At 45.2% G+C, this 18,905-nt stretch overlaps 1 protein-coding gene across 1 annotated transcript in view; it reads right to left on the bottom strand.

The window, feature by feature from the left end:
• Positions 1–18,700, bottom strand: part of Pard3 (par-3 family cell polarity regulator) — a 535,997-nt gene extending 517,297 nt beyond the window's left edge. The window contains exon 1 of the mRNA XM_051201603.1: positions 18,173–18,700. Coding sequence (XP_051057560.1) covers positions 18,173–18,292 — 120 coding nt within the window. The 5' untranslated portion in view covers positions 18,293–18,700. The remainder of the gene's footprint in view (positions 1–18,172) is intronic.
• Positions 18,701–18,905: the final 205 nt, after the last annotated feature.

Below are 18,905 nucleotides of genomic sequence, written 5' to 3' on the forward strand. Positions count from 1 at the left end.
CAATGCTTTCTTCTGACTTGTGCAGGCTATAGCACACACATGGTGTGCACGCACACACATATACATAATAAATTAATAAATTTTCTTTGAAAATGTCCAGTATGGTTGCTCACCTTGTACCTCTGGTAGAATCCTGGGCTCTAGAGTAGTAAACTGTAAGGATGACATGCACAGCTCTGGGCTGCAACAAGACTGTCACAGCACCATGAATCTGGAAGTGACTTTGGTTATTAAAGATGCAGTGTTCTCAAAATTAGCATCAACAAGCTCTGAGCCTGAAATCCAGTGTGGGCACCCACCTACATCTACACCATAATAGAATGAAATTCTCATTCAAACAACAAAATCCAATAAAGCAAATTGTAGAGTGTATCTGCTTAAAGAAAACACCACTTCCACATTGTCTTCCACCTCCCTGGCAGCACTAATTTACCAATCAGTCAGATCCCTGAGGATGCAGGCTCAGTATCGAATCTGATAAACAAGGGGGAAGAAGACGCTGGCACCATTCCACCACCCACGGCACAGAGCACCGACTCAAAACAAAAGGAGGGAAACCTGGACGCTTCAGGCTCCCCCTCCGCTATGGAGCCCGCCCTTCTTCATCCTGATTTCAATACCCTACTCACTGCTACTGCAGTAAGCAGGATTCAGACATCACAGTGGTGGAAGCAAAGGGAAGATGTATCAGAGAGGGGAAAAAAAAGTAGTGTTTTTTCAATGAAGCAGGGTGATAAGTTACAGGAGAGTTAACAAAAAAGAATGAAAAAGCTGGAAAGCTCTATTGCAAAACTCTCTCTCCTCTCTCTCTCTCTCTCTCTCTCTCCCTCTCTCTTTCTCTCTCTCTCTCTCTCTCTCTCTCTCTCTCTCTCTCTCTCTCTCTCTGTGTGTGTGTGTGTGTGTGTCTCCAGGAAATTATAAGTATCTCAATATGAATGTTTTTTAAGATTTATGAGTCATACAAAACTTGAGTTCACTTCCGTAATCCACAGAGTTACACAACAGAGTCAGTCAATGATTGCCTCAGAGACACTTGAAAGCCTGTGGCTGTAAAAGAAGCCCATAGCCCATCAGCAGTGGGAAACAGCTTGGTAATAACATCCCTTCCATCAGAGCCCCCACAATGCACACATTTACATATGCAGACCACAGGCACACAAGGGCACACAGACTCACAGGCATACATACACTAAGAGGTAGACACACAAATATATACACTTTGGGATAGTTAGCATCATAAAATAAAAACCAGCTCCACTTGGAGAAAACAACACAAGTCACAGCCACAGCCACCCTAAAAGCACAGTCCTCTATTGAGGTGGGAAGTGCACAGTATGATTTTAGCAGCCGCTCAGCAAAGATGGCTAGCCACCACGGGGCCCAGAAAGCTGGTGTCTCAGCCAGGACTGAGCTCTGCTTCAAGGTGAGTATACAGAAGCAATGCTTGGACCTCCTTGGAGAGAAATGACAGAGAATACCTGTGCAGGTGGGTCAGCACATCCCCACACCCACTGTCACGGCACTGGCAGTCTTACGACACTAACGGTGCCTCCTCTAGCTCTAGAGCTCACAGGTACCAAAATGCTGTTGCTGGGCACATGGGAACTCTTTGCTGTTCCTCCTGTTTCTATAGCTTCCATTGTATGAGGCACATACAAACATCTATGGATCACAGACAGGGCACAGGCAACAGACCAAAGAAATGATTCCAACCAGCTCTAGATTGCTGAACCACTGGGTTTATGGGGGTCACTAAAGGAGCATGGGTGACTACGCAGGAAAGCTGCAACCCTGCACAGATCGTAGACAATTCCAATGAAGGGCCCCACCACCACCACCGGCTTATATAGCCGTGGGCAAAGGCCTTGTGAATCTTCTAACGTTCCAACCTGCTCATCTGGTAAGTTTCCTTAGCCTCCTGAGCCCGCTTCCTCCCTCCAGAAGGCTACGTTTCTATGTGGACTGGGGCTGGAGGTTACAGAATACAGTGCACGGGCTTTTAACAAATATGTGGGAAAGGAAGAGAGGAGGGAGGAAGAAAAGGAGAAAAGATCTAGCCAGCTGCTGGTATAATTACCTAGTATGATCAAAAGCTCTAGGTTCAATCCCCAACACCAAAAACAATGAATGTACAATGATGAATTAATGATTCAAGGACCAAGCTCCAGTCAAACATTACTTCCAGGAATACAGCAGCACATATACCCACCCCCATGACCAACTTGTTACTAACTCCATGCTGCACATGAAACATACCCCAGGCTTAATTACAGGGGCTCCTCAAACCTGGAGGACTATTCCTTAATTGCCACTTGCATTAGTCATGAGCACTGCAGTTCATAGCCTGATTCTAGATGAAATATGTCAGCCCTACTCTTTACAGTGATGTGTGGGTGCCACCAGTACAAAAGAACAGGCCACATAGACGCTTCATGAGGGTGCATGCCAGGGTGAGGCCCCACACCACAGAGGAGGGGAGGGCAGAAGGGAAGGGACAGAAGAAGGCGAAAATAGGAATGGGGACTAGTGGAGGATATGCCAGCCTGGGAAACAAGTATAAAGGAAACTCTGGTCAATGCTATAGAGTGTAAATATCCAACACTGCCATCGGTGCCCACCATCCACACAGCCACATCTCAAAAGCGCAGATCAGTGCTGCGGTTCTCAGCAATCCAGTGTTGCAAGGGTGCCCCTCTGCACACTGCTCTGCAGTGAACTGATGAGATCATCACTTTCCCCGTCAGAGCAGGAACTCGAAGGGTACTGTAGATCACTTACCTCACAGGACATGGCCATAATGGAGTCTCGAGTGGCTCAGCCACTTTGAACCTCACAGAGAAAGATGCCACATAAACCTAAGCTATTATTATCATTATCTCTCTCTAGCATGTGGCCTGGGAAAGCTGTCAGGTCGTTGGCTCATGAAATATATAAACAGACTACTACTTACGCTGTTCAGCCTCAAAAACACAGGACATATACTTTATAATCCTGGAATCCTGGCCTATATCAAAACAAGGGCAAATTTAAAACATGACAAATCTCAATTAAAAGGACGTTTGAGTCCATATTCAGTACATGCATGTATGTGCATGTACACACACACACAGAGAGAGAGAGAGAGAGAGAGAGAGAGAGAGAGAGAGAGAGAGAGAGCAGGGTCCAGAGAACTGCTGAAAGTTACTTGACACCTCTGATTTTGAGAAGTATGAAATCTGCACAAACTTGGCGACTGACTGAGTACTTACAAGGACAATGTTGTTGTGCTGCTAGCCTCCAGATCTCAGTCTCAAGAATGGCAGCTTCCTCATCCTGACCTGAACTCACTCTAGGATCTTGAGATATAGCCAAAGAGCCTCATCTGGGGACCTGCATGTTTAACCAGCTCACACAGTGCTCTAGCTAACAGGGGCTACTGAGTCACACCCTTAGGACATCCCTACCACACTAGACATGTACACTGGACTCGGAAGAGGAGGAGAGGAAGGGGAGGACTACCAGTAGCTATGCTAACAGAAAGAACAATGCCTTATACAGACAGACCATCTTAGGTCTTCTGAGGTTCACAGGTCCCTGGTACTTTGGGGCAGGGGTAAGAAAGGTCCTAAGAAGCAGAGCACAAAATTATATAAATGAAATGCTCTATGGCCAGCCAAAAAGTGTCTCTGGGCATCTCTGGCATTCCCTGTCTAGCACGCACTTAGTCCAGCACTCAAGCCTTCTCCCCAGCTGTACCACAAAACAAACTTAGCTGTCCTGTGTCCATAAATTGCAGACACCAAGAGGACCCAGTGAGACTGGCCACATGGTTTATGTTTTCCTCCAACAGCCTTTTTTTCCCCCTGTCCTGTCCTCTTTACTGTCTCCTAGCTATCTTTGCACTGCCTCTTCTCAATATCTAAACCCAGCTATGAGTGTTAGAGGAGTTACTAGCCCAGACTACACACCAGTGAGAGTCAATACTCGGTCTGGCTTGCACCACAGTGGGAAGAGTACTTCCATGCACAACATATTTGTGGGTGTATCAGGAAGAGTTCAAGGTCATTCTCAGCCACACGGTGAGTATGAGATAAGTCTGGGCTACCTAAGTCTGTGTCTCACAAAAAAAGACAACGAAAAGTAAACAAAAGGAGTTTATAACTAGGAGCTATCAGGACAACTTAGTGGGTAAAGGTGCCTGCCACCTGAAATTGATGACCAGGGTTGGATCCCCAGGACCCACACAGTGAAAAGAGAGAACTGACTGGCTCTCATAAGTTGTCCTCTTTTCTCCAAACATGTACACACGTGGGTGTACACACACACACACACTCATAATAAACACTTTTAAAGAATTTGTAATTAAAACCAAAGGCAATGTGCTATCAATTGTTTGCACAAATAAACCAGTAAAATTGCCAGGGAGAAAAATGGAGTGACTTGGAAAGTGAGACAGTACAATGTACGTGGGCAACTGCCATAAAGAGACCAACCCTTGAGCTGACATTTCCCACTGATGCACGGGACAATCCAATACCCAGCAAAAGGCAGCTTGGACCCCACATCCCAGGATCCAATCACCTGAGAGATCTGCAGACTGCCACAGAGCACCCTGGTTGCACAGGCCCCTACATGAGCTTCGCAAAACTGTTGGCACCCAGTCCTTACTCAGGTTCCTTTGCTATGTACAGCCCAGGCAGTGGTCTTAAAAATCCTATCAGGTGTACAGCCCAGGCAGTGGTCTTTAAAATCCTTTCAGGTGTTCCTGCAGTGCAAAAAGGTTGAGTTCTGACAGTTTCAAGAACACTTGCCCATCTATGTAAAATTCAGACTCTGAAACACAGGATTAAGAGGCTGAACTTCTAAGCAATGTGACTTCTACTGGCCCAAGGTCCATAGCTAAGTAACCAGGGACTTTGACAGCCAACTGATCCTTAGCAGTAAAAGTGCACTTATTTCCTGAACCCCTAAGTCATCCAAGCAAACTTAAGATAGATGAGAACATGCTCTTCTGGGGAATTCCTATAGATCTACAATATCCTATAGTATGTGGCCATACAGTGTGTCCTGTGCAGGGTTTCCTTTCAAACTTTTCCTTCTCTTGCCTCATCTGTAGATAAGGCTGGCCTCACATTTGGAGTATTCCACCTGCCTCTGCCGCCCCAAATGCTGAGACAAGTGAGTACCACCAAGACCAACTTCTACCATTGTATCTATCAAATACGTGTCTAGAATGTTTTTGAAAGCACTGTTCATCGTTTTATTAGCAAAGCACAAAAACGACCAGAAATATATAAAACTCCACCTTTGATTTTAAAAGACAGGTAAAGCTCCACATTTCAGGGAACTTCCTGTGCAGCAATGTTTACAAATAAATGCCGAAAGGGAGAGTGAAAAGAACATTGTCCACGTGAGCGGCTTTATTAGTCTAATCACTGCTTAGCAACATCAATAGTCTAGGTGAGGACAAAAGGAAGCAGGATTTTAATTAATACAGACTCAGAGGTAGGAACCAACACTGTGCTCCAGAGCAGAGAGATGGGAAGAGATGGTCCTCTTGAACACAAAGCCATGTGCCCATGATGTTGTAAGTCTAACCTAACAACACCTCCTGCTCCACCCAAAACTCAACCACACCCTCAAGATAACACTCCCTATTTTTCATATGATAAATGGGTCAATTCTTGGGTGAAGTCAAGAAGTGATTGACAATACTTAGCTGAACTAAGTATTAGAAGATGTATCAATAAATCTGCCAGCCCTTACAACTATACAAGCAAAAGATGTTCTGTGTTCCTATATGCTGGTGTGGTGTTGAAAATCACTATCTTGAGGTTCGCAGAAGAGTACAAAGGGACTATGGGCACAGAAGTTATAGACATCTATATAACAAAGGCTTAGAGCAGTCACTAAATATCTCCTTTCCCACTTCAATTCCAGGGCAGGTGCTTTCTATCCCCCAGAGTAGTCTCAGAACTAATTAGTTAAGTAATCCAGTAGATCTTTAGAAGCCTCGTGTGTGTTACAAATAAATTACACTCACAGTTCCAACTTCTATACTTTCCAAGTTTCAAAAGATTTTTTAAGTGACAATACTGATTTGATGCCTTCCAAAATGTTCATAGAGACTCGGTTGGTAGAGTGGCTGCACAGCACTCCCAAGGCCCTTCATTCCAGTCCCAGCACAAAGTAAACTGGGTATGGTAGCAATCCAAGCACTGAGATATGGGCAGAAAGGCCAGAAATTCAAGGTCACACTCAGCTACACAGGCACTTTGAGGGCAACCTGGGCTTCATGCGACTATCTTAAAAATATCAAATAAAGAAATAATTCAAATATAGCAAATAACTGTATGCTAATTAACTTTTATCAAGTTGACATAAACTACAGTCTCCTGGGAACAGTAACTACCTCCATCAGATTCGCTTGTGGGCATGTCTGTGGGGCACTTTTTTGATTAATGATTGATGTGGGAGGGCCCAGCCCTTTTGTAGGTGGTGCCTCCCCTGGGCAGGTGGTCCTGTATTGTGTAAGAAAACAAGTTGAGCAAGCCATGGAGGAGCCAGTAAGTCGCACTCCTCTGAGGTCTGTGCTTCAGCTCCCACCTCTAAATGAGCCACAGGGCTAGAGATTCCTTTCAATAGAAGACCCACACAGCCCCCTGCTACTGGCCCTACCAGTCCTACTGAGGTTAGGTACAAGCTGCCCAGGGCCTGAGTGAGCTCATAGCAGAGTGACCCCTAACCTCATCCCTGGGGCCTGCCAACAGTGAGTAGCCCTGGAGCAAGAGGACCTAAGGCTGTCAATGTTCCTGACTTCTCTGGAGTCTTGAAGACCAAGCATCTGGGGACAGCTTAGCACACCTTCTACAAGTGAAATCCTAATGAGCTCCCCATGATGAGGGACTGCGGCCTGAAAACTGAAAATAAAACCCGTACTTGGTTTTTGTTTGTTTGTTTGGGGTTGCTTTGTTTTGTTTGGTCAGTGTTTTATCACAGAAAGGCACCTTGACAAAATATTAGTCAATTTCCTTTAACACAGCAGTATGACACCTTCCATTGCTGTAGAAACTAGAAGGATTAATGGGAAATCCAGCACAGGGCCAGAAGTGTAACTCATGGTAGAGAGCAGGCACAGCATGTACATGTGTAGGCCTCTGCATCCTATCCCCAGCTGCTTCGTACAAAAACAAAAAGAGAAAAAAGCCAGGTAAGATCAAGGAGCAGATAATCGCCTCTGATCTGTTGCACCTACTTGGCTTCTGTACATTGTGGGACCCAGAATTGTTTTTCTTGTTTTCCAATGATTTATACACCAAATTTAAATTTCCATATAATGTCTAGAAGAAAAAGTGATCCTTTAGCAGACCATCTTGAAAAACAGCACTTGATATAATAAATCCGATAAAAACTAAGCTAATCAATTAGCCAGCCACTAAAACTGTGTCTAGCCAATAATTAAAACCTGAGGAGGAAGAAAAAGATTCAGTAAGACTAAGAATCTATCACACAGCAAGAAGATGATACGAAATCACTTACTCCTCATGAAAGCCCAAGAAAGACAGCATTACCAGGCAAGGAAGAGAAAACAGGCTCACTGCTGGTACGAGGGGCCACACAGAGCCAAAAATGGAAGCTTCCTCTAGGAACACCTCTGCAGCCTCCAACTGACCAGTCAGATGTGAACATCACTTAGAATGGTTTTATAAGAAAAGCTGTTCATATAACACACCCAACTGTCCACACCAAGGACTGTTCTAACCAGGGTGAGAAGAAACACAAATCTATCTGAGTGGTCCTTATCAACGACAAAATACCAAAACTGAGCAGTGGTTCCAGCTAACATAACTCCATCAACTTCTCTCAGCACCTGCCCTGCACACTTTCTCTGTTTTGGATGCAGCTTTAGTCTGAGTCACCTAACCAGTGTGGTACTGGGTTCAATGACCAACACATGCTATTAACAATGGCAACAAAAATCATTCTCTTTGATCCCTGGCAGTGAGATCAGGAACATTCAATACCCAAGATCATCCTAAATCCCTTGTCACTTTGACACATCTGCTACTTAACAAGGAAAACTCCTCCTGCTAGACTTTCCAGTTTCAGCTACCTGAAACTGGATGTGTTTCTGCAGACATCTAGGTTGTCATCAGTAGACCATAAAACATGAACAATAAAACTAACATCATAGAATGCTTAGCGGTTAAGTAGCTTTCCAACTTTCCTTGAAAAAAATTAAAAAACCTTTTAGGATGTGTCTTCATTAATTAAATGTGTTCTTCAAGACTTGAATACTGGAATGGCCCAGCTTCCAGGTCCAACTGTTTAAATGGTGAGCAGACCACAGGAAGAAACTCTCACAATGGAGCCTGTGGTTTTTCTGGAACTTCAACCAATGGGTGAAAATCCCAAATCCTTCATGTAGAGTCAGTAGATTTAGTGGTTAGTTACACTCTGGACACTCCACCAGGAACCCATATCCTGCCCTCTCTGACTCTTCTTTGGGCTCTTAAGGCTAGAGAGCTCTCAGCTGAAGGATAACCTGAAGAACAGGAATCTGCCCCCATCACTCACGGCAATCACACTGGGTTTCAGAATTATAACTTATACATCTGAAATGCCTTTGTAGTATAAGAAAATGTTTCCTGAAAAAGAGCTTACATTAGAAAGTAGGTTTAATGTTAGACTTAGAAATAACAATTATTTTAACCGTTAAAAAGTAAAACAGGAGCTTATGCTTATATCAACCATCTACACAAGACCAGCAGTTTCTACTTCATGGTTTCCATCTATTAATAACACCACATTGTGGTGAGCTGGGCAGTTTTGTTTTGCAGGATGAACAGTGAGTTACTTTGTTAGGTATAGAGAAACATTCATTTTTTAGTGTAGGTGATCTTAAAAAGGCCTTTCGGAACCACAAGAACCTGTACTACACACTAGTTTTCTATTCTAAAAAAATACAAAACAAATACAAGCAAAAAAATTACCCAGGCCCAAAACTCAACTATGCAATATCTGAATACAGAACAGAGTGAGAAAAACTACTGCTCTGACATTGCTAACTACTTATAGTTACATACCATGAAAATGTTGCCTCTGTATATGTATAGACATATGGAATCCATTTAGCACCAGGTCGTAGCAAATATTAATTAAAACTCACAAAGGGGACAATCTGAGGAGACCATCTCTGCACATGTGATCCATCTTCAAAGACACATATCCTGAAACAGTGAGATCTGAGAACACCCTAAGCTACATTTACCCTGCCTCCCACCAGCAAGAGGGCAACTAAGGGAGATAACACTCTTACCACACAGGTGAGGGGATTGAGATCCAGGACCCTGTATGCTCTCTGGCAAAGCCCATGCAGGTCACAATGGCTGGATAACCTTACGGCATGTTGACCAGCCCTGAAGACCAGAAATGCGAATGGAGCTGCCCAGCCCTCAAATATGGTGAGAAGAGGGATGGGGAGCATACTACTGAGAGACAAACACAAACATACATAAAGCTCTTCCTCCATTTCACAAAGGCGGCTGGGGAGCTGAGGAGCAGGGCTGAGGTAATGGGGTAACATCTGAGAAGTCTTCCAAGGGGATATGGATGCAGATGTTCTTCAGGTGAGAGCTTCCCAGGCAGACAGCATGGTAGACTACACTGGCCCAAGGAAGCAGGGTTAATTTCGCCCACTGTATTTAAAATCCCTACAACTGGTTGTCAGTTGGGGTATTTGGTTATCTCTGACACACAAAGACATGTTTTATGGGACTCATAGAACTATAAAATACCTAAAAATTAAATCCTATTCATACTGGTTTAATTAATCTATTTTTAACATCTTTATAGAGATAGAATCATAAACCATAAAATTCATCCACTTAAACTATACAATTGGGGTTAGATAGATAGTGCATTCAGTTACGTGCTGGCACACAAGCATGAGGGCCCCATCCCTTCCCTCACACCCATGTCAAAGCAGGGCTTGGCAACACACACCTGTAACTATGAGGACCACTGAGCTCACCAGCTGCCCAGTCTAGACAATTCCATGAGCTCCAGCTATAGGGACTCTGTCTCAAAAATTAAGGTGGAGTACAACCGAAGACACTATACCAACCTCTGCCCCTCCCCCCCACACACAGTATACAATTAATAACTCTGAGTGCACTTGCAGTTGTATGACCTTTATAATCACCAATATTTAGAATATTTGATCTCTCATAAAAGGAATAACCAGGATACAGAGATGGCTCATATGGTTATCATCATTTCTGCTCTTTCTAAACTACCTATAGCTCTAGCTCCAGGCTACCCAAAGCCCTTTTCTAGCCACCAGGATTACCTGCACACCCATGGCATACACACAAACACACACACCAAAAAAAAAAAAAACAACTTGGGGCTGCAGAGATGACTGAGTGGTTAAGAATACAGAGGACCTGGTTTCAGTCCCCAGAATTCATACTGTAGCTCACAACCATTTGTAACTCCAATTCCAAGGGTTTCAACACCAAGCACACAAGGTGGGCATACATGCAGGCAAAATATTCATACACATAAAATACATCAATCTTAAAAAAAGATAACAAAAATAAATAGGTAAAGATCTTTTAAAAAATGAACCAGTTCTCAGTCATTCTGCATCCTCCTTGCCCCAAGCCAATACATGGACCATATGTCAGGTGCTTAACACAGGGACTATTTGGTGCCATGATAACTAATGCTGCAATGAACACTTATATCTATTTTGTGTAAATGTTTCATTTCTCTTATCTATATATCAAAGAATTTAAAAAAGAAAATAAGCAATATTTTAGAACATCTAGATATGAAGCTTAAAGTTTTATTCTTAAGTGCCAGTATTGATAGAGATCAGAGAAGAAGCAAGAATATTGGGTTTTGTTTTGTTTTGTTTTGACACAGTCTCATATAGCTCAGAGAAGCTTTGAACTTGCAATGTTGAACTTCTATCAGATCCTCCTGCAACTCAAAAGAGAAGGAATTACAGGGGTGCCTCACCAAACCTGGTTCTATGCAGCAAAGGAGAGTGAACCTAGGGTTCTTGTGTAGGCTAAGTAAGCAGTCAATCAAACAAGCTGATCCTTGAGCACAAGAGTGTTACTTAATGGTGCAAATCACCAAAAGATGTAAGGGCAGACATAGGAAAGCATAGCACCACGAAAGAAAGGCATCTTCACACAGTCTTTCTGAAGTTTTTAAAGCAACAGAGGAAAAACATCAGACACTTTCCTCCTTTAGTTACTAAATATTACATGTCTTTTCATTAGAATTTGACTCTCTAAGGCCATGTACACCCAGAACTTAGAACTTAGAAGATAGTGGTTAGGAGGCAGAGGCAGGGGGAGCACTGTGTGTTCAAGGTCAAGGTAGTCTACTTATTGGGTTCCAAAGCAGTCAGAGCTACATAGAGAGATCCTATCAAAAAATAAGGGAGAGAGGACAAGAAGGGAAGGTGAGAGGGAGTGAAGAAGGTAGGATGGAAGGAAGGGGGGATGAGAGAGACTGTGTAAAGAAAAAAAAGGAAAGAAGGAATGATGGATGGATTTTCTACCAAGGTGTGGTGGTACATATATGTAACCAAAGGCAGGAGATCATCCCAAGTTTGAGGCACCATGAGCTGAAGAGTAAAACAGGGACTAAAAAAAAAAAAAAAAAAAAAAAAAAAAAATCTACTTTCTGTATCAAACAAAAAAGGCACCAAAAAGATTTAGCATGCCAACCACATATCCTACTCTACTGACCTAGGTCTAGATAGGAAGGTAGAACTGAATTGAATTGACAGCTATGGAGGAGGGAGGACAATGTGTGTGCCTAAAATGCCAACTTCACCCAGTGGAAAATAACCTATGGAAAGAACCTACTGATCTAATTATCCCCATTTCTTTCCAATCCTGAAAAGAGAACGTGTGTGTGTGTGTGTGTGTGTGTGTGTGTGAGAGAGAGAGAGAGAGAGAGAGAGAGAGAGAGAGAAAGGTAAGAACCTCCTAGGACAGATGGAGAATCTGTCTGTAGGTTAATGGTCCATGTGGGACTTTAAACATTACCTCCAACAAGTAATTCATCCATGAGGAATTAAAACCACCATAAGCCAAGCAGTGCTTCTCCTCAGCCAGATTCATTCTGTGAATATCAAATCCTAAGTACTTGCATTTGCTTCTGGCCCAGCACCAAGGATTCACACTGAAGGAAACAGAGGCACCAGACCGAGCCTAAGTACAGTCAGGGCCAGATTCCCACACTGCTTTGGCCACATGCCTTGAACCTGACCCAGTGCACACTCCAGGACTAAGTTCTGCCTGGTCTCACAGTCAGACTGACCTTCTTGAAAATAGATGACATGAAAGAATCTTCCAGGTTGTCCAAACTCTCTTGGTCTTAGTTCTGATTGCACGCTGTATGCACTACATGACAAACACACAAGCCCAAGGTCCTTCTAACTAGCAGGTGGAAATCAGTATCTTCTCGGAAGGTCCTTCCCATATGGTATTAGTGTGATATGTTTACTCTCAATTCTATTTACTCATACTTTATGCTGGCTTTGTAAGAGAGATTTGCTGAATAAGTGAGACTGAAGCAAGGCACTTGCATCAGCTATCTGACCGGGAAGAGGTTCACAAGTCCCATTCTACATACCCTTGAGTCCCTCCAGGTACAAGAGCTACAGGAAGCCCTCAGGAGAAGCACCAAGTAAAAAGAGCCTCAAACAGCCAAGTACACACAGCCCACTCCCAGGGAGGGCTAGCAAGAGCTGAGGGTTAAAGGAAGACTGCAAAAAGGTAATGAGCATCCTAGGAAGAAGAAGCAAGAAACAGCAGAGGCAGGGAAATTCAAGGGGCTGAGACAAGGGGTATAAAGTGTAAAGAAGACTTCACAAGAAAGCAAGAGGTCACTAAAGACACTTGGACTTCTGAGACAGGAGGTCAATGAGAGCTGAATTTTCAAGTAAGCCTTTTAACTTTGTTTCTTTTTCCTCTTTGGAAGACAGAAAATGTTGCAAATAATGAAGTGCCTTATACTTCAACTATTTCTTTTTTATTCTTGCCTGTTTCTTCTCTCAATCACAGCTATAATGTAACTTCCATCAAGTTTTCAGTAAGTTTGCAACTGTGTGGCAAAATGTTATCATGCATTCATTCACAAAAAAGGAAAGAAGGAAGGAAGGAAGGAAGGAAGGAAGGAAGGAAGGAAGGAAGGAAGGGGAAACCATGCCAACTACCAGGCATTTCTTAAAAACCCTAATTCATAAGTTTATTAATTAACAATATCCCAAAAGGAAGTAGGTGTGTGTGTGTGTGTGTGTGCGTGTGTGTGTGTGTGTGTGTGTGTGTGTGTGTGTTTTAAGTTCATGTCCATAAGTTGTTTTGTTTTGTTTGTTTTTGTTTTTTGTTTTGTTCTTTGAGACACTGACTGGCCTGGTGGGACTAACTATGCAGACCAGGAACTTGTGACCAATCCTCTCTCTCCCAGCCCTTGAACCATATCCCCTCCCTTTAAATTGTATTTAAACAACAAATTGCTACTAACTCACCCTTATGAGACTGGTTTGAGAAGCGGAGGCACAGCTAGCCCATCTAGTAGCCTTAGCATCCTCTGTTCCCTAGGCTTACTGAATCAACCAGCCCTTCTGATTGTACCATTGCTTAGGCAGTTTTAAATAAGCCAACTCTTCAATTAAATTACACTCTAAACAAAAGAGAAAAAAGCCAAGCAGGAACTATGGGATAGAGAAAAGATGAGTATGCTCTGTAGATAAAATGTTATCAGTGATTCAATCTTTACTGAGTAGCTTCTACAGACTACATCTGGTTCAGAAGAATTCATATTCATCATGTTCAACACATATTTTATTTCTGCAAGGGAGATGAAGAAACAGAGTTAGCTTGCCCAAAGTTAAACAGCTAGCACAATCAGGTTCCCAACATTTTCACCAAGACAAGGCTATAGGAGAAGGAAGGTGAACCAAGGGGTTCCAACCTACCCACTCTCACCTGGTCTTCAATCCCTTCCCCTGTCTACAGGAGCTTTTTCTTCCAACTAAGCCAGGCTCATCCAATCAACTACTTGTCCTGTCTTTTCTGTGACCAAACCACATGATATCCCAGAGTCTCTCCCGGGCATTTCCTGTCCTCCACAGCCTGATCCTAATGTTTCTGTTCCCATGATTCATTCCCTCACACTTTTATGATGGCAATACTCTCCAGGTTCACACATCATGACTCCACTACAGACCTGCAGGTATAAAACCCTCCCAGTGCAAGGTAGATACTTTCTGGGGTCACTCAGCTACTCGGTTACAAAACAGGACCCTAAACATGGTTAGCCATCCCTCCCACCAAACCCACTGCAAACCTTAAATGACTACAAGATACCCACCACCCCTCACTGCAGAATGGTGGCTCCTTCTATGCAGTCCAGCACAACATTTATTACACAGCTTTCCTTCAATAAAACCCATGCTTAAAGCTAAGGTTCTGTGAGTACCAGAAATGGTAAGACTCTGAGCACACAGAGACACAAATGGTCCTCCAATTGGACACACTCAGAAACATACATATAACCTGGTTCTCAATATCTAACACAGCATATACTCAAACTGGGTCTTGATGATGGTAAATAAAGGAGGACAAACAGCCATTTTAACCCATCACCATTCATGACTACAAAAATATTACTACACTAGTGTAAAAATATAGATTACAGCTGGACAGTGGTGGCTCACACCTTTAATCTCAGCAGCAGAGTCAGGAGGCAGAGTCAGGTAGATAGATCTCTGTGAGTTCAAGGCCAGCCTACTCTACAGAGCCAAGTTCCAGGACAGTCAGAGCTGTTACACACAGAAACCCTGTCTTGAAAAACTGATAATAGAGATATCAATAAATAAAGATAGATAGATGATAGATATTTAGATAGATAGATAGATAGATAGATAGATAGATAGATAGATAGATAGGGATAGATAGTTGGACTGACAGACAAATGGAAGATGAATAGACTGATGGACAGATAGAAGGACAGATGAGACAGACACAGAAAGATTGCACATGACTAAGGGTAAGTGGTATAACACTGGCTTCTTAAGGACATTTCTATTGCTAAAACATGGCATTTTCCTGGCCAGAAATTGATTTGTTCAACCTACCGAGAAAACAGCTCAAATAACACAAACAGAATGCCAGAAAATTCACCCCACCACACCACAAAGTACTTAGTGCACAGAAAACTTGGTGCTTTTTTTTTTCAGCTTTTTCTTCTTTTTTCTTCTGCTTCATGGGTTTTCATACATTGAACATGCTCTGCCTGCCCACATTTTCCCCCAGCAGGTGGGAGCTCATCATGTCTCCTGTCACCTAGCAACCTAAGCAAGATTTTATTACTATCTGGCTACCCAGTTCTTCACACAGAATCTATCCTTCTTATTAAGCAGAAGAAATAAGAGAACAGAAGTTGCAACAATAACAGTGTTGATTGTTTGTTCCCTAATGACCTTATGGGAGAAGTGTGAAAGGCTAAAGATTAATCTCAGTCATTACCTAACTATCCAAGGGGAAAAACAACAAATGGATGGAGCAGCTTTTGTGTTAATCTGTGTTATGTGTGTGGATGTTTTGTCTGCATTTACCACACTCCACACTCAGGTAGTGCTTGCTGAGACCAGAAGAACATTAGATTCCCTGGGACTGGAGTTACACATGATTGTGAACCACATTGATGAGGGTGCTGAGAATACAACCCACTTCCTCTGGAAGAGCAGCCCTTGCTTGATTTGTTTGGGGAATTTTTTTTTTTTTTTTTTTTTTTTTTTTGAGGCAGGGTCTCATTATGTAGACTAGCCTTGGGTAGCCTAGAACTCACCCTATAGATGAGGCTGGCCTTGACTTCACAGAGATAAACCTGCCTCTGCCTTACAGTTCTGGGATAAAGCTATGTGTCACCAAGACCAAACCTTTGTATACTTATGAGTCAACTTGTGATATAATGGTTAAACTCCAAATACTGAAAAAATCTATGGTGGAGGGAGGCGGTATACAGTCCTGGCTGGCCTGGAATTCCGGGTTCAGTAAGACTCTATCTCAGAAAAAGAAAGTGAGAAAGACTAAAATAGACAACAATGACCTCTGCTCTCTAAACACACACACACACACACACACACACACACACATACACACACATCACCTCCTAAACTGAACTTTTTGGAAGCTAGTGAATCATCCTTGACTCTCTTATCTCCAGCAATCCTTCTCCCTTCCCTCCTGCTCATCTCAATCACTAATTACTCACAGCTTCTGCTCTTTCTGTGACCTCTTCCCCACCCCGATCCTTCACTATGGAACAGCCACTGCTGATAGTGACCAACAGTCCACGTCTATCAACAAAGACGCTCAATTCCATCCATCCAACATCCCAAAGACATCTTTTTCCCACAGCACAGGAGAGCCATACCACAGCTGCCTTAACCTGAGGGATCACAGGAATCTTGTTTTAGATTTTCACAGTCCATCTTCTACAAAGAAGCGGTCCCTTAAATGTCTAGTGCATACAACACAATAAGTGATTAATTTGACCTGTGATAGTAAATTCTTAATTTCTATGAAAAAAATTAATAATTCAGCCAAACAGTTACCTGTGTATTCTCCAAACAAGCAACTTGACCAGGGTGTGCAGGATGAAACACAGCTGGTTTTACAAACAAAACCAGCAAAGCAGAGGGCACAGCATCAGACTTTCTGCTGTGGAACTAGGCACAATTCTATGCACTATATGTTGCTGCCATTTTTCTTGCGGCCCCCAACCCCCACCCCAGCTAACAATGTTGGTCTGCAGAGTACAAAGACAACCTGGTTATTCCCTTACAATATTAAGCCATTAACTGTCAATCAGAAATGATGCTTAGAACACTTAAGTGTTACTGTTACTGAGGATTTCCCCTCCTGTCAACTTTACAAGATAAACAGGTGCCCAATTTCTACAAACGTTGTTTGATTTTCAATGAATTCGACCAACTGGAAGAACACTTGCTGTTGAACTCAGCCATCTCCTACCTCGGTATCAGATTCCTAACCATCCCCCAAAGTTTCCTTAAAGGGGCAATTTTGTTATTTTTTTCCAACACAGAGTAAAAGCAAAATAAAACAGAGGTATAACCATTTTGCCCTTTATTTTAGAGAAAAATGGAGGGTGGCCCATGAGCATTCGGCAGACAAAGCCACCTTCCCCCTCTTGCTTGTTCCGAAGTCACAGAAGGCAGGCCACTCCACTACTGAACAGACAACAGACGGGAAATACCAAAGGGAACACATTCCACTCTGGTACAAAGGAAATATCCTCAGGTGCTAGAGCGAAACTTCAGCGTGGGCTGTTGTCAAACAGAGGGTAAAACAATCTAACAAAACACCCTTCCTCTTCTGCCCCATTACGGAGGGATGCGGTTTAAGGGAGACAATGTTACTACTCCAGCAGGAAAACAGACAAACGACTCTCCTCCGACCCCAGGCCCTTGTGCAGCCGGGGCTCCCCACCCGAGCACATCCCGCGGGGTGAGGGTGAAGGTTCGGAGGACAAGCGAGTCCAAACTGAGGTGTTTCAAGGAGCCAAACACCGATGCCACTCCATCACCCCCACCGGAGCCCACGAGCCAGGCCAACCCAACTAGGGCTGCCTGCGCGACCCGGAGATCCCGCAAGAACACAGAAGGTCCCCGGCCCGGCTGCGGCTCCCGCGTGCACGGGATCACCCAACTCTTTTCACACCCCCAAAGTTCCGTAGCCAACCCTCCGCGGCAGGCCTGCTTGGGGAGAGGCCTGGATCTGGATTGCCAGGGCCCGCGGTCGGCCGGGCAGAGGCGCCCCGCCAGGCTACGCCGCGCCTCCCGCGTGCCGCACTCAGCCTCGCCCGGTGCCGGCTCCGGGCGCCGAGCCGCCCACTCCGAAGCCCCGAGGACCCAGGCAGTGTCCAGAGACTATGCGGGTGGTGATCGCGGCCCAGCCCGAGCGCGCCGAGAACTTTGCGGCCGCAGGTCGGGGCCGGGGGGCGCCTATGAGACCAGCCCGCTGCAGCACTTTCCCTTTCCCCGCCTCCCGATCTCCCTCCTCCGTCTCCAGGAAGCGCCATATTGATCCCCGCGCCTTCCCCGTCCGCTCCCCGCCGCGCGCCCCAGGCCACTTACCTTGGCCACGGCCTTCCGGTAGCGGGTCACCGCCTGCTGGATGAGGCTGAAAACTTTCATGCGGCCGTCTCCACACGGCACGACCACCCGGGTCCTCCCGAAGCACACGGTCACTTTCATGCCGCCGTCCCTCGCTGGCCCTGGCCGGAGCGGCGCTGGGCCCGGCGACTGTACGCAGGGCGCGGTGGGGCCGCTGCGCCGGCGCGCCGGCGGCTAGGGGCGCGAGCAGACGGCGGCACGGGGCCGCCCGGTTACCATGTCCAGCCCGGCGCCTTCACCTGGCCTCGCCTGTCCCCCGCCTGGACGCCTGCAGCCTCCGGCCACCTGTTCGGCGTCTTGGCGTCTTGGCGCGCTCGGCGGCGGCCCGGGGCCGTGTGGCGCTCGCGCTCAGTCGGGACTCCGAGGAGTGGACCGCGAGGCAGGGAGGAGGAGCAGCGGCGGGCCGGGCGCACAGCACCGCGCGCAGGCGGCAGGAGGAGGCGCAGGGCGGGGCGCCCGGGAGGCCTCGGCCGCTGCCCGGCCGCTTGGGTCACCGCACGGCGATGCGCATCGCAGCCCGCGGCGCAGTGCCTGGGCAGGGCGCGTCCTCCTCCGGCCCACTTGCTGTAGAGCTGAGGCGAGGCCCACTCAGGGACGCCCCACCCACGCCCCCAAGAGCTCCATCGAGGTCCCCTCCCTTTCTTTGTGACTTTTAGTCCCCTTCCTGGGAGAAAGCAGTTTAGACTCGGGGACG

This window comes from Phodopus roborovskii, unplaced genomic scaffold (genome assembly GCF_943737965.1).
Source record: "Phodopus roborovskii unplaced genomic scaffold, PHOROB, whole genome shotgun sequence".
Lineage (NCBI taxonomy): Eukaryota > Metazoa > Chordata > Mammalia > Rodentia > Cricetidae > Phodopus > Phodopus roborovskii.